Source organism: Amphimedon queenslandica, unplaced genomic scaffold (assembly GCF_000090795.2).
Source record: "Amphimedon queenslandica unplaced genomic scaffold, v1.1 AMPQUscaffold_13468, whole genome shotgun sequence".
In the NCBI taxonomy this organism is placed as follows: domain Eukaryota; kingdom Metazoa; phylum Porifera; class Demospongiae; order Haplosclerida; family Niphatidae; genus Amphimedon; species Amphimedon queenslandica.
Window position 1 is genome coordinate 236,414 of NW_003546296.1, and position 25,821 is coordinate 262,234.

Below are 25,821 nucleotides of genomic sequence, written 5' to 3' on the forward strand. Positions count from 1 at the left end.
TCTTTATTATTGTTGGGGATTATTATCGACCAGTCAAAAGGAGCATAGCATGGCAACAGCCATTGAAAGCGACGGAGAACAGCAGCAGCAGATAAACCTGGAGACTGACAAGATACAAGAGGAAAAGAGAATGATCTCTACTTTGCCTGGAGGGATACAAAGCCTTGAGACTACAGCCGGAGGAGGAGGAAGGAGAAGCGGAGGGGGAACACACAACGGATTGTCCTTCCATGGTGAGTAGGTAACAGTAAAAATAGCAGAAATAAAGCAGAAGATAAATAACTAGTCTCCTGCAACGAGCTTGTATCACGAGCCTTGTAGTTGACTTTTCTATTGTATATTTAGTACATGAAATTTTTTGCTGTTCAGATTACAAAAAATTATGCCATAGATTTATCAATTTTAATGATCATACTATTATCATACAGTCCATGTGTACGAAAAGTAATGAGCTAGCTGTCCAGCACTTTTAAAGTTACAATGGTTAAAGCCTTACAATAGACTAATAGTAAAAATGATGATGATGATGATCAATGATGATTTTGGCGAGCACGTTTGTTTGTTTATCCTGCAGCCGCACTGATCTAAGCAGGACTGGTGGGCAGTATTTATACAAAAGAGAGCAGCAATAGACTCACCAATAATAGCCTGTTACATACAGACTAGTCTCTATATAATGGACACTTTGGTAGAAAAAAGAATACGGTGTCTCTGTTATACAGAGTTGTCCTTTATGTGGAGGATTTTATATAAGGAATATAATTGGTACACTAGGTGCTGTCCGTTAAATGGAGGTGTGCGCTATAGAGAGTGTCCATTATAAAAAGGCTATACTGTATACATATTGTTTCCTGTAGCATTACTTGTTACAGGGAGCTTGATTGTGCATGCTTCTTGCAGGTGTGCATAGTTGCATGCAGTGTTACTATAATGTACACTGGAGTATTGAGTGGTGTTGTTTTCATATCAATCTATTTGCCATAGGGAGGCTGAATGTGTGTAGGTCAGGAGCTCAATGGGTTGTTAATAACTGTCCCTTATTAACACTTATTAGTCATGAGGGGGGGAGAGTGGAGAGAGGGGGGACCAGTGAAGGGAAATCAGTGCAAATGCAAGTTATGTTATAGTACAAGGTCACATTCCTTTAAACAATTGACTTGAGTTGTTAATCAAAACATTGCTTTTAATAGTTTAAATAATCCTCTCTTCTAGCTCTTTCTCTCTCTCTCTCTCTCTCTCTCTCTCTCTCTCTCTTCCTCTCTTCCTCTCTGAATATTTTCCATTCCATCATATTACTATATTCCTTATACGTATCCATGCATAAAATTCGATTAAACCATACTGTAAACACGTCCTTCATTGTCCATTTATAGTAACACCGAATTCCCTCTACTCAGTATAACACAATAAAACAATTACCAGCAATAGATACTATTACAGCATGTTATAGTAATGCTCTCTTTGGGTGTGCACTTTCATAAAATTACAATAATTTGTACTATAAAGTGCACTCTGTGTGTAGCCTAAGTGTGTTATTCAGTAATCATTAGTTATGGACATGACGTTTCATGTCTGTCATTCCTCTCATTGTGCCATTGCCAATGAGCCAATGGTCACTATGCAGCTACTAGTACATGTTTAATTCTTCTTGTCTTTTATGTTCAGTCTCTCTCTCTCTCTCTCTCTCTCTCTTCCTCTCCTAATTGCTTTTAAGTTTCTGCCTCATTGTCTCTCTATACACTGGGTCTTCAGTCATTGCATTACTCATCATTGCTGGTAGTGATTGCGTTTTTGTTAATGAAGGTATTGCTATGTTTGCATGTCAAAGGATAATTGTTCTAATTTGATTTGTTACAAATGTAAACTGAAATACACCCAAACCAGCACATCAGAACTATTATATGGATGTTGTGTGCAGCTAGGAATGGACGTAAAGATTGGGAATGTTCCGGAACTGTTAAAATGATTGCAAATCAAAGTTTGATCAGAAATAGCTCAAACTCACTAGATCATTGCACAAGTACATCAATATAGTGCACCAGTATGCATTATCAGTGATTAAGAATTTTATAATCATTGTTATAATAACTGTTAGGTCACACATACAAATCTCATGTGTGTACGAAGACAGGATGTAATGGCATTGGTATTTCAAATATTAGAGCAACACTGCGGCAACGTCTAATTGAATTAAACTTTAACTTGTAATATTGCGCACTATCACTTGTTATTGTAGATGATGTACATTTTATTATATTTCACGGAACTATAACCAACACATACTCATGACTCCCCAAGTGTATCCACCAGCAATCACTCCATGTTATAGTGGAGTAGAACCTTCCTCTGTTACAAGCAACAGTTAGGCTGTTTCTTTGGTTGAGATCATCATAATGAGTGTTGTTTGTACTTAAGAATGAATCAATAATGATGTATTGTAAATAAATAACCATTGGGCCTTTTGTGGTTTAAATTCCTTTGATCTTTTATAATTAAACACACATTACATCACTTTATACTAATATCAACTCACCATATAATCATTAATTTAATTACTGACTCCTTGGCACTCTCTCTATCAATAGCCTAAGGACATGATGTCTGCATATTAATTATTTATATTAATTTCATATTTTAGATTTGTGCTGTACGTCTAGCACCAGCTGCAACAATAGTACGCATCAAAGGAGAGGAGTGGCTACTAAAGAATGTAATACTACGACAATGGAATCAACAGGAGGAGGTAATGCTTTCAGTCAGGACTCACAGACCAGCTGCAGCTCCTCCTCTCCGATGGTGCCTCTCCTCAGCGAGTACTACACTCACATCATTGCACTCCAGAGAGAAATGGAGCAGCTGCCAGTACCAGCAAGAGACCTGAGGGCCTCGTTAGAAGAAGGAGAGTGTCTGATTGGTAGTAATGAGAAGCAGGTGCTCTTTAGGAATATAACTGGAGACGATAATCTGTCGAGTTTGTTCTCTTTTTTGCAAGACCATTCCTCCTGGTACAATCACTTCCTACTCTCCCACGTAGCTACACAACTCACTACTGTGGGGTCTTCGTGTCAGTCTCTCATAAACCAGTACAATAGTCTACTAGACCAGTACTCAGAGCATAAGCTGTTGCTGTTACCAGCTGTATCCACTGGCCCTCAGTGTCCTCAGGGCTTTGAAGAGTTACGTATATTCACATCAAAACCAAGCAAGGGCTACACGCTGGGAGATACCCTTAGCTTCCACGAGTTGTTGTCAACTGTACTTGGGATTAGGAGAGAGTTTGCTTTGCTTCAAGGAGTGGTCAAGGAGTTTAAAAGAGGAGGAGGAGGAGGAAGAGAAGAATCTGTTTTCCTCTTTTGGATCCCCTCCTCTGTTGCCTCAGTCTGTCTCTCTACAGCAGCTGGTAATGTGTACCAGTTATCCAGCACTGGTATTACAAGGATTGAGGGAAAGTATGGAGCTGCAGTAACACCTCCTGATGGAGCAGCTGGAATAAAAGAAAAGGTGAGCCAGAATTAGTTAATACTTCCTGTTTACAAATTGAGGTGACAATTAACTGGCAAACTTTATATGTACATTTACATTGTATTTGAGGAGGTGTTACTCAAACATCTTGAACATGTCATAGTACAAAACTTTAATAATTAAAATTATTTTTATTTCCTTTCATTAGCTATCTTTCATACCGCCTTTCACCAGACGGTTTCAAACTGACAGTGGTTTTGGTGAAACCCAAGGATCAGTGGATAACCTCCTCTCCTCTCTCTCCTCTCCCTTTCCCTCTACCCTCAACCCCAGTGATGACGATGTCTTCATTACTCCAATATATTCTGATACTTCTTCATCAAACGCAGCCACTCACTACAGTATTGAGACTAGTAACGTCAGTTCAAACAGCAGCATCGAAATAAAATATAATAATAATATTAATGGTGCTACTTCATGTGAGTCCATTAATTCTATCACTGATCTACGGGCTAGCTGCAGTACCCCTGTACTGTCTCCACCCCCAGGATATGAGGATGAGTCAGAATCATCATCAGAACTATCATCATTATCAGTTAGAGGTGAGGTGGGCGGGGAGGGTCGTCGTGGTGAAAATGATAACAAAGGTGTCATCAAGATAGGCCAGCATACCCTTAAGGTGATCGACTCTGAAATATTGAATGAGTTGGACCGTCAGAACAGCAACCCACTGCCCTCGTTTGATCAAGACACTGCGAGTACTCAAGAAGGTTCTTCAGTGAAGACTCCTAAGACTCCAGTGGCTAAGACCCTCAGTACGGAGAGTGCTTACGTTAAAATGGGATCAGCTCAGTCCCATTATGTTACTCAACCTCTCAAAGCACAATTGATAAAGACGTCAGAAGCCACGCCTACTCTTAATTCACAGAGACAACCCAGATTACAAGCCACACCCATAAAACAAGCTCAATACGTGATAATGCCAAATATGGAAGTACATGGTTTTGCCAAGAGGGTCCTGCTCAGAAGTGATGAAGCACATCCAGCAATGCTACACATGATCAGTATATCAACCAAGAGCAGTAATAGAGGAGGCAATGATATACTGACTGTCAGACCAGGACAGAAACTATTAGCAAGATACATTAAAGGTTTGTTATCTTAATTATTGATACATTTTAAGAAAATGTCAAAAAATACCCAAGACTATAGCCCATGGTTTTTTTTTCAAAAAATTGGCTCCGAAATCACACCAAATTTTTATTACATTATACATATTGATGTACTTATGCTGTGTAGCAAGTTTGAGCTGATTCCGACTTTAATTTTTCAAGTTACAGCCATTTAAAAAAACATCAAAATTCTGAAAAATACCCAAGGCTATAGCGCATGTTTTTTTCCAAAAAATGGCCAAAAAATCACTCCAAATTGTTATTACATTTTCTGATGCATATTGACGTAATTATGTTGTGTAGAAAGTTTGAGCTGATTCCGACTTCAATTTTTCAGGTTATGGCCGTTTTAAGAAAATGCCAAAAATCTGAAAAATACCCAAGGCTATAGTCCATGGTTTTTTCCAAAAAATGGCCAAAAAATCACTCCAAATTTTTATTACATTTTCTGATACATATTGATGTCCTTATGCTGTGTAGCAAGTTTGAGCTGATTCCAATTTCAATTTTTCAAGTTACAGCCATTTTAAGAAAACGTCAAAATTCTGAAAAATACCCAAGGCTATAGCCCATGGTTTTTTCAAAAAATGGCTCCGAAATCACCCCAAATTTTTATTACATTTTCTGATACATATATATGTACTTATGCTGTGTAGCAAGTTTGTGCTGATTCCGACTTCAATTTTTCAAGTTACGGCCATTTTAAGAAAACGTCAAAATTCTAAAAAATACCCAAGGCTATAGCCCATGGTTTTTTCAAAAAATGGCTCCAAAATCACCCCAAATTTTTATTACACTTTTTGATACATATTGATGTCCTTCACTAATTATATTCCTTATTTATAGATGAGTACATTATTGCTACAGATGTTGCTACTGGTCGGACTGGAAAGGTTCTTTATTCATCCGCGAGACTCTCAAGATCTTATTACGGAAACAATTCAAAGATGTCATCTCTCTCCTACTCCTCCCTTTTCTCTCTCTCGACTCTAAATATCAAACAGATCGTAGACAACCAAGACTCCTTTCGGCAATTCCAGCCAATCAAAATTGACCTCATTGTTATTAAAGATTACATCTCACAAGACCGAGATGAGATGACGGTTACCATTGGTAACAAGCTCCGCCTACTATACGGGGACGAGAGATGGATATATGGTAGCAGTTTGACTGGCCAGACCGGTTTCATTCCTCGCTCACACTGTAGACTAACGAGACAGAGCTTCAGCACACTCCAAAAGAGCGGCTGGTTGTATTCCACTAACATTCAGTTCCAGTCGGATTATAAGTTCAATTCCTCTCTACCTCCTCCTCTTTCTCTCCTCGAGAATCCAAACTTACCTCAACCAAGAAAGAAAGGAGAGATATGCTCGTTGCTAGGCAACTACACTATGCCCGGTACACAGCAGCTCGTTAGAAAAGGTTGCAATGTTAAGATTATTTATTCTGAACTTGAGTCTCATTATTTTTACGTTGCTACAATAAGTGGGCTTAGGTTCTGGGTCCCAGCAAAGTTTCTAACAGTTGCTGGAAAAAGTTTTGAAATACCAAAGTATCTGAGACGTTCGAGCGAAGACTTGAGAATAAACACAGCGAGACTGAGACCGAAACCTCACACAATATCAGGGCAGGAGTACAGAGGAAAGAAAGTCTCTTTTGCTCTTCAAAATCAAATGACAATAATCACTAGCGCTCGCTCCTCACTCTGTCAGTCCAACCCTGAGCTCTCTCAAGAGCCCCAGTACAGTACCATCGGACAATCAGCCGCTAACGGAGGATCCTCAGCAACTACTAATAATACTTTACCGTCATTCTTTTATTTCGATGACAATTCGCCAGCTGATCACAATTGTTGTAAGCTTTTTTGTTTTTAAATTGACAGCAGCAGCTGCTTCATAAAATGTCGTTATTACTTTATATAATAAAGGTATTGTACAAATTGTAATATTTTAATTCATCAACTGTTCAGTCCTCACCTCTCTGTCAAATAACTTGCAATTCAATTTGTATTATTATTATTATTATCAACATAACATCATCTTAATAATAATAACAACTAAAATTATTAAAAATTAAAATCTAATGAAATACAAATCTAGACAAAAAAGAACAAGTAGGGACATTGATACAGTAATCGATACAGGAGATGAATTAGAATAAGGAGGACATTATGCAGAACAGAATGGAACGATAGTATGGGACAAAAAATGAATTTAAAATTATACAAACACAGTTCATAAAACCATGTTAATAATAATAGTAATAATAATAATAATAATAATAATAATAATAATAATAATAATAATAATAGTAATAATTAATGTTTTTTACTACCTGGTCGTGAAGGTGTTGGTATCTTACTAACTGGTATCCTACTCCCTCCAGCAGCTGTTGGTAATGGGATCTTTGAAGAGGCGGAGCTACGAGAAGGAGAACTCCTGGGTACTGAGGAGAGAGGTGTGGCTGTTGGAGGGGTGGGGCCTCTTTGAGTCTTTGTAGGTGTGTCCAATGGAGTAGGAGATTCAGTACGTTCTCTTGTTGGTTTTATTTTAGGATTAATACTAGCTGATACAGCACTGGAACTCCTGAAAGTACGAGGCTGATGGAGGCCAGAATCAGTCTAAAGAGAAAGAAAGAAAGAAATATGTATCTCTGTATCTCTTTCTCTCCCCTTCCCTTCCCTCCCCCTCCCCTTCCCTCTCTCTTACCTTCCCTGCTACCTGTACAGATCCCCTCTTAGTTATTGTCATTTCTTGTCTTCCAGCATGAGGTACTCTACCAGTTCTTATAGCTTCAGGGTCTCTCGCTGAGGCTCTCCTGAATGCCTCGTTCTTAATGTTGATGGCAGTTTGGGTCTTACGTCTGAACTCAGCATTGGCTAGTCCAGGACCAGCTGTGGTCAGATCCCTTAGTTCTGTATTAGTCCGACCAGTACCTTTAGAAATGGAAGGGTTCGTTTAGAAATGGCATTAGGAGAGAACTTTATGTTTTTTTATAATTTCATCTGATGCATTATACACGTACTTATGTAGCAAAGAAACTGATTAATTATTAATAGTTATTAACTCACTTCTACATGGGTCATTCTTTGATAGAAACTCATGAAGAGGTTCCCATCCTCCGCCCACTCGCACCATAACTGTACTCCTCAGTATCCTCACTAATCTCAACTTCTGAGAGTCTCCGAACTACAAGTGAGAAGGTACAGTGGGTTATAAAGGGTATTTTTAACCCTTTACTCACTCTATATTGACCCTCTCCAACACGAATGACTTGAAATTTATGAGCACAGCAACACTTTGTGACTTGCTCGTGAATCTAATTAATAACAATAATAATAATAATAATAATAATAATAATAATAATAATAATAATAATAATAACATGTCCACACCTCCATGTCTATCTTCTCAGAGTCACTCAGTTGTCTTGAAGGACCAGCTGATGCAGTGAATCTTGCTCTTGGTTTCTGTCCTTTAAGAATGGCCATTATATGAGGGAGCTCTATCAGTCCGGTTCTGTTACTGTCGAAACCATCAGCAATCTTCTCCATTTCTATCTGATTCATTGGTAGCCCTAAAGGATTATTAATAATAATTATACATTCACTGACAGCTCCTCCTCCTCTCCCTTTACCTGATGCCTTGAGTCCTTTCATGAATTCTTCTCTGGTCAATACTCCGTCATGAGCAAACCGAATGAAGAGGTCACTAACTCTCAGTTTGTTCTGATCAATCCAACCAACGAACCTCTTGCACCAGGCATCAAAATTGAAGGACCTAGTTGTGAAAGAGGTTAAGTTTTATCAGTTACAAATTCTGTCAAAATCTTTTTGCAAATTAAAATTTTCATCACTCGACTATGATCCACTATTCATGTAAAGTGTGGAAGCATTATGAAAAAATAAACACATTATCCTGACGTAATTGATGAAACTTTCAACCAGCAAAGAAGTACATGTACATGTACTTGTATTAAATATTGTGATCTTGTACCTAGCCATCGCAATGTCTTTAAGTCTTGTCCTTGCCTCCAGAAGCTGTCTGTGTCTCTCCGAAGACCTCAACCAAAGTCTCTGCCATTTCTTGTACAGGTGACCGATCCTTTTAGCCATATCAGGCTGAGAGGAGGAAGAGGAGGGAGGGAGGGAGCTCAAAGAGGAACGAGATTTGCGTCTTTTAGCAACTTTATTCAAAGCATCCATGTTAGGCTGATAGGCAGCCATCTCCTCCTGGAAAGACTATTAAAAGAAATTAATAAATAATTAATTAATATTGACCACACCCACCTCATGATCTGCTAATTGCTGTTCAACGCTCTCCAGGTCGTCTCCGAGAGGAATGTCTTCAGCTCCGCCCATTTTAAGGTCCGCCTCTTGTACCCATCCCAGGAGCTGGTCCAGCATGTCCTGGAGTCCGTGTAACTCAAGCATATTAGAGGAGAGAACATCAGAACGGGCGGCCATCTTGGACTGCAAAGAGGACCACTTCAATTGAAGCTGTTGGAGCTGTCCTTGTAGGATTGGCTCGGCTCTTGGGTGAGACATGGAGTGGAGCTTTGAGCCAGTCTCCAGCACCGACTGGTAGTCCGGGATCTTCTCATCCACGAGGTACTTGAAAGACTAAAAATGAAGAGAGTTTTTAAACAGATATATAATGTATAGGTCACTTTTCACTCTACACATAATTCATTTTATATTCTCTCCCTGACCTCCATTTCTTCAATCTGAGTCTGCAAGGTTTCAACTTCGTCAGCTGGCAAGGACATCTCGTCTAATTCAGAGGATTTTTCTTCAAGCCACACCCACAAATCACGAAGACATTGATTGAATTCTATAGCATCCTACCAATCAATAATAATAATTATTCATTAAGTATAGTAATAATTAATATATTAATTATAAGTAATACTGTACCTTCTTAGCCTGCTCCAGTCTCTCTTGTCTATTGATAGACAGCTGGCATATTTCCCTCCAATAGTCCACCAGTGACTGTACACTCTCACTCAATGGTGAGGTGCTGTCAAGACTCTCACTGGCTCGTAGTTCCTCCACAGAACTCTCCAGGTGGTCTATGCTCTTCTGGTGCGAGGACAGCTCTCGCTGAAACGCCTGCAATTAATTAATTAATTAATTAATTAATTAAATACATAATTAGACAATCATCAATAAACTGTGCATGCATTAAACAATATATCTCAGTAAATCTTAGTATACTTCAGTAAACTGACCTCATGTGCGTCACTGAGCTCGTGTACAGTAGCAATGTCTCCATGGACGGGTTCAGATTCATCAAGAGATGAATAGACTTTATTCATCCAGGAGCTGAGAGGTTTTATCTGAGACTCAAGACTGTGGACCTGGAGCAGGAAGAGAAAAAGAATATAAAGAACATTATAGATATTGTTAGTGTTGTTTATTGCAGGGTTTAGAAGACATTAATGTACTTTTGTAAAAGCATCTTCAATTCTATTTATTCTGCCATTACAAGACTGATTGACTCCGGCCCATTCTTGTTCAAGGTCAGCTAGTTTCCTCTTCAGGAGGTACTTGTCATCTCCTTCCTTTGACTTAAGGAGCTCCTTCCCAGCTTTAATGACTGACTTGTAATTAACAGACCGCGCCTCCAACTCCCTCTGTGTCACCTAATGTAAGGATATCCATCATCAGCCAATGCATCAATTGTAACCTAAAGAGTCCCTCTACTGTAGTACAGGGACTTTGGCCTGAGCAACTTTAAAAATTTGTAAAAAAAAATCCAAATTTGAGCGGAATCAGCACAAACTTTCTACACAACATAAGAACATGTATATGTATCAGAAAATGTAATAAAAATTTAGAATTCTCCACTTTTCATTTTTGGCAAAATTTGGCCAAACCCCCTGTACTATAGTACAGGGACTTTTACCTAATTTTTGAGCAACTTCAAAAATTCATAAAAAATCTAATTTCGATCGGAATCAGCTCAAACTTTCTACACAACATAAGAACATGTATATGCATCAGGAAATGTTATAAAAATTGAGAATTCTCTACTTTTCATTTTTGGCAAAATTTGGCCCGAGACCATGTACTATAGTACAGGGACTTTTATCCAATTTTGGAGCAACTTTAAAAATTCGTAAAAAAATCCAAATTTGATCGGAATGAACTCAAACTTTCTACACAACATAAAAACATGTATATGTATCAGGGAATGTTATAAAAATTGAGAATTCTCTACTTTCCATTTTTGGCAAAATTTGGCCCGAGACCATGTACTATAGTACAGGGACTTTTATCCAATTTTGGAGCAACTTTAAAAATTCGTAAAAAATCCAAATTTGATCGGAATGTACATGTACATGTACATGTGTTAGGAATATACTTTGATGCTGTCAAACTGAACCGCTAGACTGTCAGTGTGTCCTATTAGTGGGTCTCCATTGTTCAACTCTTCACTGATCTTAGTCAGCCAGTTCATCATTTCAATGTAAGCATCTTCAAACTCGCCCAGTGTTAGCAGAGCCTCTTCTAGTTTCGACAAATAATTCAGAGCACTTGACTGCATGGTATCACTTCTTGACCTAACAGAATAATTAATAGACAATACAGTACATGTACAGGTACTGTCAGATCATACTACTGACAAGTATTATGAAGCAAAATATACTTTTTATGACCCAAATATCTCATTAATCTGCAGAAAAAATGCATCTTAACAAATTTTAATATTATGGTCACTTTAAAATGTTTTTCTTGTGAGAATTTTGGGCCACAGAAGTTGTAATACATGTTCATGGTATATCTAGTTTACCTGAGCTGTGATAGTCTTTCCTTTATAACAGTAGCGTCTTCTTGAACACAAGACTTCACCAAATCTTTACCAGAGAGTTCAACGTCCTTTAAACCAGCTTCAAATTCATCAAGTGATTTTAAAAACTCCTAAACCATTATATTACATCAATCTACACCATTAATCTTACATTATGCTCCTCAAGCTGTTTTTTGACTGCAGTTGCTTCAGAAAGGATTGCAGAATCACCTTTAGCCTGTTCCTCCAACTGGTCTAACTGGACTGACAGGTTTTTAAAAGCATCATCAAATTCATCAGCTCTAGCTTTCGCCTCTTGTAACTTCAACTGCAAATTAATAAAATAAATAATAATAATAATAATAATAATAATAATAATAATAATAATAATAATAATAATAATAATAATAATAATAATAATAATAATGATAATATAAAATCAATTTCTGTCTCTAACTTCTTTCTCTTCTCCTGATTTCCTAAGCTCCTCCCACTCCTCCTCCACCCTGTTAATCCATTGATCAATGAGGTCCCTGTCACTGGTGCTGCACTGGGTCTTAAGCCCCTCCCCCTCCTCCTTCAGTTCTTCTATTGAGTCCTTCAACCCCCTGGCGTCAGCTAGGAAACCCTCCCTGTGTTCATTAAGAGCTGTTTCACTAGTATCCGGTAGACCACACGGTTTCCATGACAACAAAGAAACCTCCCGAAGCTTTTTAAGTCGATCTGATAGGCTCTTTAGGTTGCCATGGAAATGGCGTGTTCGCTCAAGAGCAGTAGACAGCTCCAGCTGTCTATCAGCTGACAATGACTTTATAGAACCAAACCTGATGATGATGATAATAATAATAATAATAATAATAATAATAATAATACCTTACCTGTTATTAAGTTTATCAATATCTTCTTTTATTTCAGTAGCAGCTGTTTCATCAGCACTAGTGGCCATTAGTCTAGCACCTGCTTCATTCAGTGAAGAGACAGTCGGTTCACGAGCAACAACCTCCGACTGTAATACCTTGAGAGAAGGAGGAGGAGGAGGAAAGGTTATATTACAATTACATGTATACAGTATAAGGTATAATGATATATGTCTGATATGTCAACATTGACTAATATAAAATTACAAATGTACATGTAATAATGCAAACAAACCACGCCCATTATAAACCACACCCACTATAAAACCACACCCACTATATGCTTACCTGTAGATCCTTCATTTGTGATTCCAGTGATTCAATATTGACTCCGCCCATTTCCCCGCCCCTCAGTGCCTTCTCTGCTTCTTCAAACCAGGAGAGTAGCTCACCCAGTGCCTCATGGAACTGGCCCAGTCGCAATAAAGCATTCTCCAACTCCTGCTGTCTTGAAGTACAGGAGGACTGGAGCTTGGACCAATGAGAGTTGAGCTCCTCTAGTTTAGACTCCACCCACTTGTGGTCGCCATGGTGACAGGACTTCTTTAGGGCGGCACCCTTTGAGTTACAAGAAGAGACAGCAGACCGCACCTCCTGAAGATCATCATCAAACTCCTAATAATATGAGGAAGATGAATGATCAATTGATTAATTAATCAATTATACTTTCAGTTCTTCAAGCTGGGTCTTTACAGTATCAATGTCAGTCCCCACAGGAGGCAACCCTTTGCTGTCACTGGCCCGAGACTCAAGTGTGGACAAAGTGGATTCAACTAGATCATCAAACTCTTGCGCCTGTCAAGAAATGTACACGTATTCATGTTATTGATCAATTTTTTCATTTGGAAAATTTGCAGCAAATTACATTAACGTCTCCAAAATTAATGTACCAGCTGCTGTGGTATATACTTACTTTGGCAAGCCCCTCCTTCAGGTATTTGTTTCTAGTAAGAGCGGCTCTCTGGAGTGCCTCCACACTGGACTGGACCTGAGCTAGCCTCTCACCAATCAGGATACAGTCGTTAGGAGAGGCCCCGCCCATCATTCCCCGCCCACTATTCATTAATTGTTGCAAGGAAGGTTGGTGTTGTGAAATATCGCTATTAACATACTAAAGGAGGAGAGGGAGGAACACTAAAAGAACTGTCTAGTAACTTGGAGAACTATCTACATGTACATGTACATTGTATTTCTCATTTTTCACAAAATTTGGTCCGAGACCATGTACAGTGTACTTTAGTACAGGGTGTTTTGTCAAATCAACTTTAAAAATTCATAACACAATTAGTACCTCCATTTCTTCAACCTGTAGCTTGACTCCGCCCACAGTTCCTCTAACAAGTTCTTCCTGTCCCACTTTATCACTGGTCTCTCCCAACCAGGTGGAGTATTCTTTAGCGTCTGATTCAAACTGAAGTAGTTTATCTAAAGTAGCCTGGAGGCGTGACTTCCAATTATCAAGCAACGAACGAACGTCCTCATTAAGAGATTGCAGCTGCTTTGATAAAACTGATAATTCTCCTATGACATAATAACAGCAATAACTAGTGGTTGTGGTCTTACCATGTTTTGAATATTCCTCCGGTGATTTTAAAACTTGACTAACAGCTGGTTGGAGTGAAGACCATTGTGATGCAGCACCCTGAGCATGAATAAATAAATAAATAAATAAATAAATAAATAAATAAATAAATAAATAATAAATAATATACCTCAATTTCCTGTATTTGTTGATGAATAAGGTCGGTTAGGAGGCGTGGTGGTTCATGATTATCTAAAGTTCTTTTTATTGACTTCAACTGCTCACACAGTGACATTATCTGTGACCTGAGAGGGAGAGAGAGAGAGAGAGAGAGAGAGAGGAGGGGCATCATTATACACTAATTATCAAGTACATACTTCAGTCCAGCTGCCTTGTTAAGAGATGATTCCGTAGTCTTTAACTTATCGCTCAGTTTGGTACCCAGTTCCTCATAGCGCTGCTGGAGTTCAGTGTATTTAAGAACAGAAGGAGCAGCTGCCACTGTCCCTCCATCACTGGAGGATAAGAACAGGTCTAATGACTGGCCTAGTGATACTGTAGCTGTCACTAATGGCTGCTTAGATGACACATCAGATTGCAAAGACTGTCAAAAGACATTAATATAATTCATGTACTGTACATGCAGACTGTACCATTAATAGCTCCATCGACTCTTGAAGATCTTGTCCTTCTTTATCTTCCGATAGTGTCTCCTCACAGCTGGTCAGCCAGGACTCAAGATCCTTCTCTTTATTTTCATATTTACCCGCTACAGTGAGCCCCTCCCTCAGCCGCCCAGCCCTCTCCTCCACCCACTTTAGCAGGTCCCCCCAGCGACCATTAACCAGTGACAGGCTCTCTCTAACCGAATCACGAGATAGACCATCCCGACACCCATCAACAAGGGAAGTACCGGTAGCATTGATGGACTCAAGTGAATCAACTTTAGAATCAACAAGAGACTGTAGCTCCTTATAATGTATAATAAATATTATTATTAATTATTATTAATTACTTCAATTTCCTTCAATTGCTGTTTCATTCCTTCACTAGTAAAAGGGAGTGGCCCTAATCCTTGTTGCTTAGCAACCATATCGTCCAGCCAATCAGAAAAGAGCGAGAGGTTACTCTCATAGTTGCCAACGGTTACCAATAGTCGCTCTACCTCTTCTTCTCTCCTTCCTCCCTCCAGTTTCAATTTCTTGTATCTTTGTCTCAGTTTGGCTCCAACATCAATAGCATCAACAGCTCCTGGTCGCTTCACAAAGTCAGGATGGACCAGCGTCTCCTCTTCCCCTGGTTGGAGGGGGGACTCCGCCCGCCGGAGAGGAGACGTGGACGCTATCAAAAGGTGAAGATCATCAAGGTCGTCATAGCAACAAAGAGAGGGCGTGTCAGTTCCAAATAAAGCACATTCGCTCGAGGTCATGTCTTCAACCAGTGAATGATGGGTGTTTAATAACTGATTAATAGCCTGGAGTCAGTATATTATTAGTATATTAATCAGTAAACTATAGTATACCTTAATATCCTGAGACAGTGTAGTCAACGGCTGTGACCTAATTGGAGTGGGCGGTAGAGCAGCTGTCTTCTCTTCAATAGAACTAACAGACTGAGCCACAGCAGAGCAATGAGACTCATATATACCAGCCTTAGTGTGGGCATCCTGGGGAGAGAGAGAAAGAGGTACATGTAGCAGCACACTGATCAGTAAAGTATAAGTATAGGCATGGAACTAGAACTAAAGCTAGAGATATTAGGAGCACAATGAATTCCTGTACATGTAGAGCACCTGCAGTTCAGTCATCCTTCCTTTACTCGTCTTCTCAAGTCCATAGAAACGTGTCTCCAGGGCATGGAGTCTCTTCTCTACTTTGAGTCTTTCTTCAGTCGTTGAGTCGGACACCACAGAGTTACCAATAGCTTTCACTTGCTCCAGACCAGTAGCGTTTGACTTTATGTCTTCTAAAATTGGCTAAAGAGGACAGAGAAAATCATTAAAACCCTCCAGCTGGTAGAGTGTATACCTTGAATCCTTCAATTTGAGTGTCAATGAGTCTAACTTGAGCAGCAGGTGGTTCTAGTCCTTTAAGAGAAGCCTGGGTAGCATTCACCCAGCGCTCAAGATTATCAGCCACCTGCTGGAACTGCTGAGTCTGCAGGAGAGCCTCAGTTAGCTTCTGGTGAATGTCTGACAGTAATTGACCTTCAAAGACAAGAACATGTGCATATGCAATTCCATCCCCTCCCTCTCTCTCCCCCTCTCTCTCTCCCCCCTCTCTCTCTGTTACATACCAACATTATCCCAGCCTGACTGAAGCTCATGTACAGCTTTCGTCAACTTTTCTTTCTCCGCTGGGTCTTGAACATATTCAGATAATCCCAGACCCTCTTCTGTACATTGGGCCAGCATTGGAGCATAGTTATTGTATTCTGTCTTTAGAATCTAAAAATAGAATACAGTCTAAGAGTCTAATTACAGTTACATGTACTAATTTTAGCATTTCAAAAAACTCAATAAAACCGTACATCAATCCTGATCTTGATGTCTTGAATGGCGTTTGGTTCAGTTGGCACAAAACCATGAACATCATTGAGTTCACTAAGAGTGGCCTTCACCCACCCACTGAGTCTGTCTCTCTCCTTCTCATAGGACCTGGCCAGCTTTCCAGCTGCCTCTAAGTGAGACTTGGTCCTAGTCAAGTGGTCAGACAAGTTAGACCAGAGCTCCTGTACAGTGTCCAGTTGAGAATGGAGGGAGAGAGAGGAAGGGTCTTCAGGTAGACATGATAAAGAAATGGAAGAGAAGCTTCTTTCTGCTTCTTGTTTCAAGGAGGACTTCTGCTCCAGCATACTCATGACAGACTAACGAAATTAATAAATACATAAATGTATCATACTCTCATACTAAAACTTTAAAACTTCCATTCCCATTCTCATGTACCTGGCAGGTGGAGAGTTGTTTCTGTATCACACTGTGGGCGGGGTCTTTCAAAATAAGCCCCTCCCCCACAAAGGACTGCTCCTGTAACCATGGCAACAGTACCCCGACTGATTCCGTGAATGTCTTCAAGTTGGTAGAGAGAGAGGAGAGGAGAGAGAGTCGCTCGGAAAACGACCTCTTGAGATTCTCGAGTCTCTTCTTGTCTTCATCAAGTCTCCACTGTAGCTCCGCCTGACCTGAAGAAATACAATACTACATTTTAACATTTGTCATTTTGAATGCTAGCGACAACCCCTTTAGTAAATAATGGGCCTTACCTCCTCTAGTATCATCAGGAGGGGCGGGGCTAGCTGACGTGGTCAATCCCCTAACCTCCTCCAGGAGAGCAGTCTCTCCCTCAGGACCAGCATACAGCTGGACTGCCTCTCGTAATAAAGCAGAGAACTCTGGCTCATGGTCAGACATTGATACCAGGATTGACTGTATGAGAATATAATTAACATTAATAACTATTAATAACTATTAATAACTAGTAATACTTTAATTGATTCCATTTGTGATTGTACTAGTGTCATGTTAGCGGTGGGTGTGGTCAAACTACTCATAGACTCCTCCCACCTCCCCAGTAGCCCCTCCCAGTTTTCAATTGATCCCTCGTACAGTTTGATTCTCGGTAAAAACGACCCTAGCAACAGGCTCCGCCTACTTGCTAAACTCCTCAATGTAGTAAAGTCTTTCTGTATCCGATCCATCTTCACTTTTGCTGAGCTTAAATCTGATTGGTCAGACAATGACGACACCACCCCCTCAAGTTCCTCAAGGCGTGGGCGGGACCCGTCAATCTTGTTTAAGAAACGTGTTGCCTCCTGGACCTGTGAGCTCAAAGGTACCGTCAGTACAGCTGCTCGGGTCATCAGCTGCAGCTCTGAGCAATGGACCGAGAGCCAGACCTCCATTGGATAGACCTGGGCGGAGAATGAGAGCTGATGGTAACGGGAGGAGAGGGACTCATGGTTGCTATGGAGACACTTTGAATGAGAATCCTCAAGATGAGAAGCCAGTGATAGTATGGAGGAATCAATGGAATCTAACTGAGACTCATGATCCGTTATATCTTCCTCTAACGACTACAAGACAATGAATTAATAATAATAAACATTATTATTATTATTATTATTATTATTATTATTATTATTATTATTATTATTATTATTATTTACTTGTATTTCTTTCAGCTGTTGAGTCATGTTGGTACCTGATCTTCCCAGTGAATGTTCTAGAGTGCTCATCTTCTCTTCAGTCGTCACTAACCAGCTCTCCAACTCACCAACCGACACTTCTAGCACCTTCAGCCTACTGGTAATGTGCTGCAGAGAAGAGAGAGTACTATTAATAACTATTAATAACTATTAATAACTACTGATAACTATTAATAACTATGGTATTAATTAGTTCATGATTTGTCTAAAAATGCAATTTATTTGTCAACTGGGACTAGCGAATATTAAAAAACAAACTGAACAAAGTATTCATTATTAATTAATGTTATTCATTGTTAATTAATGTTATTCATTATTAATTAATGTTATTCATTATTAATTAATGTTATTCATTATTAATTAATGTTATTCATTATTAATTAATGTTATTCATTATTAATTAATGTTATTCATTATTAATTAATGTTATTCATTATTAATTAATGTTATTCATTATTAATTAATGTTATTCATTATTAATTAATGTTATTCATTATTAATTAATGTTATTCATTATTAATTAATGTTATTCATTATTAATTAATGTTATTCATTATTAATTAATGTTATTCATTATTAATTAATGTTATTCATTATTAATTAATGTTATTCATTATTAATTAATGTTATTCATTATTAATTAATGTTATTCATTATTAATTAATGTTATTCATTATTAATTAATGTTATTCATTATTAATTAATGTTATTCATTATTAATTAATGTTATTCATTATTAATTAATGTTATTCATTATTAATTAATGTTATTCATTATTAATTAATGTTATTCATTATTAATTAATGTTATTCATTGTTAATTAAGGTTATTCATTATTAATTAATGTGTACATGTAAATACTCTGTACTTTTAAGGTTTTTGATTTCTCGTCCCTGGCAGCTCTGCATTCTCCCAGTTTGTCCTTCAGTGAGTTGACATCCTTTTCAAACTTGGTCTGATCAAACAGGGTCTCACTCAGGCTGCTGGAAGCTGAGAGAAGTTCCTCAAACTGACCCTCCAGCTGGGAGTACTTAGCACTCAGTGCCTGTACAACATTTAATTAATTAATTAATATGTACATGTACCTGTAGTTCCATCTTCTTTTTCTCTGCCCCCTCACTGCTACTAGCAGAGGGTGAAAACCCCTTCAGTTCTTCCAGTAGTTCAGTAGCACTGTGTAGCAGCTGTCTCTGAGTGACGTAGAATGATTCCAATTGAGGAATGATCTCACTGATCACTTCAATATCCTCCGATATAACCTGTTCATGGCATCATTAACTCTTGACTCCGCCCTCTCCTTAAACCACGCCCCCACATACCTGTAGTCCGATCCACCTTGTCACGAGATTGTCCAGTTTCTCTTGGTCCTCCTCTCTCTCTCCTCCACTCTTAATCTCCAGGACTGTACTGAACCTGCTGCACAAGTCATTGTATCCCTCCTCATGGCCGCTGATATCAGCTGACACTGCCTGGAGGACATATGTTAATACAATGTACATGCACATACATGTATGTAATACCTTGAGGTAGGCTAGTCCACTCTTTAGATCATTCACTTCCAGTTTTATTCTGTTGTCTCGCTGTATCTTGCGTTCAGTGTCTCTTAACCAGCTCACAAATGAAGAATAGGCTGACTGGAAGGCCTGGGCTCTGAGAGATGATAAATAATTGTGAAAAAAATATACTTAAAATATTCAATATCAAAAATGTACATGCATCTGATGGTCACAAATTAATTTTCATGTTACAATAATCATAAGTTGTTTTCAACGGATAAAGAAAGTGAGTAGATCTTATCTATACTCATCTGTACCAACTGGAGAGTGAATGGGTCGGTCACATGATTTAGGTCACATGATTTAAGGGCTCTGCTAGACACAGAATGGATTCTACCAGTACAGAAAGGAGCTCCTCAACTAATACTATAGACAAGAAGAAGAAATTCAAGAGGTACTGGAATGAGTTACGTTCACGTTCCCTCAACGTACCAACTGTCCTCCTCCTGATCTACAGTGCCACGATACCTCTGAGCCACAAGACCTTAAACAACATAATCCCGGGGTTTGTCGGCCGCAACGAATGTGAAAACTCAAACTACATTGAAGACCCTCTAACCATTAACTCGTTGAATGTTCTATCAGTGAGCAGCCTCTTCCTCCTAATCCCATTCTGTGGTTGGTTGTCGGACACTAAGATCGGCCGTGGTAATGCTGTGTATCTGAGCTTATGGGTTGGCTGGCTGGGCTCTCTGTTACAAGCTTTAGCTTGCTGCCTGCAGTATTATGAATCATGTGACAGGATCACTGTCATAGGAAGGTATACTCTTTCTAGTCTAGCCGGCATATTCTTAATAATCTCTTTGGCATTTATGTATACCAATATCCTGCCATATGGTATTGATCAAATGATGCACCTGTCCAGTGTTAAAATAAGAAGTTTCATTCATTGGTTAGTTTGGGTTTACTTCTTCTTTGATACCATACCACTTAATATCATTTTCTCCTTTGCAAACTATAAAACTTTTGTACTGATCAATGCTGTGGTAGCTTGTGCCCTCTTTTCCCTCTCCCTTTGTCTTCAGTTTCATCTCAAGCACCGTTTTGAGCACATACCTATTCCCAATCCTTATAAAACCGTATTCAAAGTGTTGAAGTCTTCCCTTAAAAGGAATCGCAACAAACTACAGCGACGCAGTGCCTTCACTTACTGGGGCAAAGAGCCAAGTAGAATAGACCTTGCTAAGGAGAGATATGGTGGCCCTTTTAGTCATGAGCAAGTGGAAAACGTCAAAACTTTCCTACGTATTCTAGCTGTTCTGGCAGCAACATTTGGTTTCTTTATTGTCTTCAATTCATTCGTTAGCGCAATCTCCGCCTCTCTCCCATTACAAAATGGAAATAATGGTCTCCAAGGACATGCTCATTATGAAATTTGGTTCATCGCATACGGAGCTTTGCTAGCTCTAATACCAGTATGTGAATTACTCATTCTGCCGCTCTTTCCTAAATTTGAATATTTCTTAATGAACCCTTTAAGAGGGATTGGGCTGGCCAATGTCCTCCTTACAATATCCATCATAAGCTTATTCCTCATCAACTTAATAGGAAGACATGTATCATCCAGTTTCACGATTGAAGACAGGTCGGACGACTCAGTACCATATTGGATTCTCCTAATACCCACAGTACTAGCTGGCACTTCATTAGTTATACTTTGGCTATGTTCATTTGAGTTCCTCTGCAGTCAAGCTCCTTTTGGTATGCATGGAATGATCATTGGGCTCTTCTGGTTTTTATATGGTGCATTCAACGATATTGGGACCATCATACTTTTCTTAATTTATAGTTTTACCTACGACAGCTCCAAATCATTCATGTCCTACACAACTATCACATTTGGTGTCATTGCATTGCTGGGGCTGGTGCTGTATATACTAGTTGCTCGTTGGTATGTCAAAAGAGTCAGGGATACTGATCTAAACTTACGGACTGTGGTAGAAAATAACTGGGAGCAACAGCTGATAAAAAAGAGCTCTTACAATCAAAATGATGAATTCACTGTTGCTACTGATGATGAACAGTAATTCATAAATTTAGTGTATTTTGTAATTCATTATTATTATTATCATTATTATTATTATTTATTAATTATTATTATTATTATTATTATTATTATTATTATTATTATTATTATTATCATTATTAATTTATTATTATTATTATTATTATTATACTTACTCAGCAAGAGATGATTCTAGCTCCTCCCTCAGTAGTCTCAGGTTTTCTTGTACCTGTTCATATCGTTCCTGTACAATATCCTTCTCTTTGACGCACTGGTCCTCATCTCCTCCAGTCCCGCCCCCTTCCTCTCCTCCGGCCCCGCCTCCTTCCTCCTCCTCTGAATCTGTTGGTTCCCGTACGCTCCATGCTGCTACTGACATGTGGAGTGGATCCATTAAATAACGTAATTCTGAGAACTCAGACTCTAGATTCTAAAAACAGATACAGTATCAATTCTAAAAATAGTAACAAAGACTCTGCCCACCTCCATCATCTCCAGCTGTTCCTTTAAACTCCTCATGCTCTTCCTCCCGATGCCCCCTCCCTCTTTAATACGGGTCACTAGTGACTCCGCCCCATTTAGTTTCGGTACAATGGCTTCCAGTGCTTCTTCACAAGCGAGTCTCTTCTCTCTAGCTTCTTCATACCTCTGGGCCCTCCTGAAGGTTCTATCTGAAGACGAGGAGTAGCTCATTATCTTTTGAATAAATCAAATACTTTTCAATCTATTGTATCTCTTGGTAGCAGCTGCAATGTCTGATCTTATGACTATGAGTCCGTTGTGATACTCATCGCTCTTCAATAGGTTGACCGATGATGTCACTGTCTTTAGCCCCTCCCCCTCCTCCCAGTCGTAGAAACCCTCAGGAAACAGACTAGACTGGGTGTGAGCTGGGTGGAGCTTCAGCTTGTACGATAACAGCAATCGCTGATGATCCTACACCAGGTGAACATTAACTAACATTATAGATCAACCTTATATCATACCTTAGCAGTGTCCAGGTATTTATCCCCTAGTGTGGTGCAGGACTGAAGGTCGTGGGAGTGGAGTTCTACGTCGGTTCTGAAACCTTTCAAACTCTCCGTCTGTTCCACTAGGTACTCCTTCCCTCCTATGTCCACTCGTTTCCATAGCGACAGTTTCTTCTCTGCCTCATCAAGCCAGGATTGAAAAGGGTCCCTACACTCGACATAAACTGACAGACGAACACGACCAACTTCAACCAGATCACGTCTTTTCTCTACCTGCAGGACACAAGAGCATAAGAACATGTATATGTATCAGGAAATGTTATAAAAATTGAGAATTCTCTACTTTTCATTTTTGGCAAAATTTGCCCCGAGACCATGTACTATAGTACAAGGACTTTTATCTGATTTTGGAGCAACTTTAAAAATTCATAAAAAATCCAATTTTGATCGGAATCAGCTCAAACTTTCTACACAACATAAGAACATGTATATGTATCAGGGAATATTATAAAAATTGAGAATTCTCTACTTTTCATTTTTGGCAAAATTTTGCAAAAATCCCTGTACTATAGTACAGGGACTTTTATCTGATTTTGGAGCAACTTTAAAAATTCATAAAAAATCCAATTTTGATCGGAATCAGCTCAAACTTTCTACACAACATAAGAACATGTATATGTATCAGGGAATGTTATAAAAATTGAGAATTCTCTACTTTTCATTTTTGGCAAAATTTTGCAAAAATCCCTGTACTATAGTACAGGGACTTTTATCTGATTTTGGAGCAACTTTAAAAATTCATAAAAAATCCAATTTTGATCGGAATCAGCTCAAACTTTCTACACAACATAAGAACATGTATATGTATCAGGGAATGTTATAAAAATTGAGAATTCTCTACTTTTCATTTTTGGCAAAATTTTGCAAAAATCCCTGTACTATAGTACAGGGACTTTTATCTGATTTTGGAGCAACTTTAAAAATTTGTAAAAAATCCAATTTTGATCGGAATCAGCTCAAACTTTCTACACAACATAAGAACATGTACATGTACGTATACTATTGTTGGTTATTACTTGTTCGTAAAGTTCTTTCCATTCCTCTTGGAACTCCTCCCTACACACTATTAGTGGACGTGGCTCTATCAAAGAGGTGTGGTCAGAAACTGATGATAGATTACGAATACATCTCTGTACTCGTGGCTTCCTCTCCTCAACTTGCAAGAATATATCCTAGTTATTAATGGTTATTAACGGTTATTAATAGTTATACACAGTTATTAATGGTTATTAATGGTTATTAATGGTTATTAATAGTTATTAATGGTTATTAATAGTTATTAATGGTTATTTACTCGTATTTCCTCGTCCTGTTTAGTGATATAAGAGGAACTCCCTCCCAGGGGTAGCTGCTCTGCCAGTCCCTCCCTCATTTCAGATACTTTGCTACGAGTCGACTCAAACTCCGCCCACCAGCCGTTAACATTATCAATGAGATCAGAGAGTTCAGAATGCTGTGACTGAACTAAAAGAAATAAATAATAATAATAAAAATAACAACAACAACAACAATAATAACAATTACAGTATTACTTTTATCAGTGAGTTCATTGTATTCTCTGAGGACCTGGTCCACCTCCTCCTTGTTGCTCAGGAGGTGAGTGTTTTTAGATAGAGATACCACAATGGCTCTGTTTGACATTATTGGCTCATAAACACTGCTAGTAAAGGACTCCTGGGTGATAATAATAGTTATTAAATGTAGTTATTAATAGTTATTAATAGTTATTAAGTGCATACCTGCAATTCCTTCAGATCAGTCACTAGTGTTTCCATGGTGACGTGAGCTGGGAACAGGTCAGCATATTCCGGTACCACTGCCCCGAGGGTCTGCTTCAACTGCTGAAACTGGTCAGACAGGTTCTGAGACTGCTCACCGGTCGCGTGTAACTCGTCAAACCAGTTCTGCCAGGCCATAAGCAGGTTAGACCAGTCCTGGATGAACTGGGTCAGAGTCTGAGAGAGTGAGTCATTGTGAGGATTGGTGTAATGCTCTCCAAGTATCGACCGACCAAGAGACAGCATTGCATCTACCTCAGGCTGAGCATCTGACAGTCGCTGACGAAACACCTGCAGGCATTTAACAACAACAACAACAACAACAATAATAATAATAATAATAATAATAATAACATAGGTCCTAGTACCTGGCAGGTATTGGTCTGTTGGGCTATCCTCTCTGCTGTGTTACCGACCGGTTTCTCAGACTCTAGAAGTTGTTCTCCCTCTTCAATGAGGGACCTGAAGGTTTTGTGAAGTTCCTCAAACTTTAAGAGCCTGTCGTAAAGATCAGTAGCCTGCTGAACGAGGACTTCAACTTGAGTCTTATATCTGAAAGAGAGAGACAGTACAACCAGTACATGACGATATGTGGAGTACCTCTCCCACTGGTCCTTTAGTATTCCTGATTGTTCATAAAGACTCATATCCATAGCTCCTTCTGAGGATTCTCTCAGTTCGCTTGATGTTGTTATGGAGAACTGTGAACTCAATCTCTTTAGTCTTCTAGTGAATCTATCAGCAGCTGCTTGCACAGGCTAAAGGAAGGTAACGAGTTAAATATAATCAAAAGACCACACCTCTCTACCTCTCTATCCTGGGAGAACTGGTCGGAGAGTTTGTCTATCTTGTCCACCTGGTCCTTATGAGACTGTATATCATCAAGTAGTGCCTCCAGCTGGTGACGCTGTCCCTCTAGCTCTTCAAGGTCAGTATCGAGGAGAGGGAGGGAGGAGATCACTTCTTGTTTAGCTAGTACCCAGGTCTCGAGTGGCTCCTTTAGAGAGTCAAACTCGCTCACTGTCTCTGATATCGACTGTAACTTAACTAATCTAAGGGGCGGGGCATTAGTTAATTAACTCATTATTATTATTAATCATTACCTGTTATTAAGTTGTTCCTGGATTGCAGTCCATCTTTTGTTCAATTCATCAACTTTGTCTTCTTTGCCAATCATTTGAACAGAGTTAACTTTATCCATAATGGCAGCTGCTTCAGCTAACTGACCGTCTTTAAAAGACTAAAGAAAGAAATTATCTTCAATGTCACTAATAATAGTAACTGTTACTAATAATAGTAACATCATACCTGGTATTCGCTAATCTGTTCAATAATTAATTGATTTTCCGCAAATTTCCCATTAATAATGAGCCACTTCTCACAC

The 25,821-nt window shown here is 38.9% G+C and overlaps 2 protein-coding genes across 2 annotated transcripts; one reads left to right on the plus strand and one right to left on the minus strand.

Moving 5' to 3' along the window:
• Positions 1-11: 11 nt before the first annotated feature.
• Positions 12-6,622, plus strand: LOC100639776 (uncharacterized). The gene is made up of 4 exons (XM_003385297.2): positions 12-233; positions 2,639-3,501; positions 3,671-4,613; positions 5,481-6,622. Exons 1-4 carry the CDS (start codon positions 50-52, stop codon positions 6,506-6,508), a joined length of 3,018 nt encoding a protein of 1,005 aa, XP_003385345.1. The 5' UTR covers positions 12-49; the 3' UTR covers positions 6,509-6,622.
• Positions 6,623-6,716: 94 nt separating this feature from the next.
• Positions 6,717-25,815, minus strand: LOC100639902 (dystonin). The gene is made up of 52 exons (XM_019994653.1): positions 25,746-25,815; positions 25,541-25,677; positions 25,246-25,489; positions 25,038-25,195; positions 24,806-24,989; positions 24,399-24,728; positions 24,192-24,333; positions 23,954-24,123; positions 23,676-23,831; positions 22,615-22,872; positions 22,345-22,564; positions 22,112-22,299; positions 21,805-22,058; positions 19,588-19,717; positions 19,387-19,536; positions 19,153-19,326; positions 18,936-19,112; positions 18,029-18,175; positions 17,348-17,935; positions 17,126-17,288; positions 16,809-17,044; positions 16,394-16,729; positions 16,160-16,310; positions 15,892-16,070; positions 15,657-15,839; positions 15,387-15,530; positions 14,880-15,338; positions 14,518-14,835; positions 14,242-14,468; positions 14,055-14,169; positions 13,906-13,984; positions 13,634-13,863; positions 13,256-13,453; positions 13,009-13,137; positions 12,631-12,957; positions 12,304-12,440; positions 11,883-12,249; positions 11,598-11,753; positions 11,429-11,556; positions 11,000-11,198; positions 10,080-10,277; positions 9,864-9,992; positions 9,550-9,744; positions 9,345-9,476; positions 8,923-9,255; positions 8,630-8,874; positions 8,271-8,413; positions 8,029-8,210; positions 7,878-7,952; positions 7,705-7,822; positions 7,343-7,569; positions 6,717-7,254 (listed from the first exon to the last, which is right to left on the minus strand). Exons 2-52 carry the CDS (start codon positions 25,636-25,638, stop codon positions 6,952-6,954), a joined length of 10,509 nt encoding a protein of 3,502 aa, XP_019850212.1. The 5' UTR covers positions 25,639-25,677; positions 25,746-25,815; the 3' UTR covers positions 6,717-6,951.
• Between the last annotated feature and the right edge of the window lie 6 nt (positions 25,816-25,821).

Excerpts from the sequence above, each read along its gene's own strand:
- LOC100639776 (XM_003385297.2), top strand. The coding sequence starts at position 50 with ATGGCAACAGCCATTGAAAGCGACGGAGAACAGCAGCAGCAGATAAAC. Across the intron at positions 234-2,638 it reads CAACGGATTGTCCTTCCATG|ATTTGTGCTGTACGTCTAGC; the intron begins GTGAGTAGGTAA and ends TTCATATTTTAG. Across the intron at positions 4,614-5,480 it reads ATTAGCAAGATACATTAAAG|ATGAGTACATTATTGCTACA; the intron begins GTTTGTTATCTT and ends CCTTATTTATAG.
- LOC100639902 (XM_019994653.1), bottom strand. The coding sequence starts at position 25,638 with ATGGATAAAGTTAACTCTGTTCAAATGATTGGCAAAGAAGACAAAGTT. Across the intron at positions 14,170-14,241 it reads AACAAGGCAGCTGGACTGAA|GTCACAGATAATGTCACTGT; the intron begins GTATGTACTTGA and ends TCTCCCTCTCAG. Across the intron at positions 12,250-12,303 it reads ATTGATAAACTTAATAACAG|GTTTGGTTCTATAAAGTCAT; the intron begins GTAAGGTATTAT and ends CATCATCATCAG.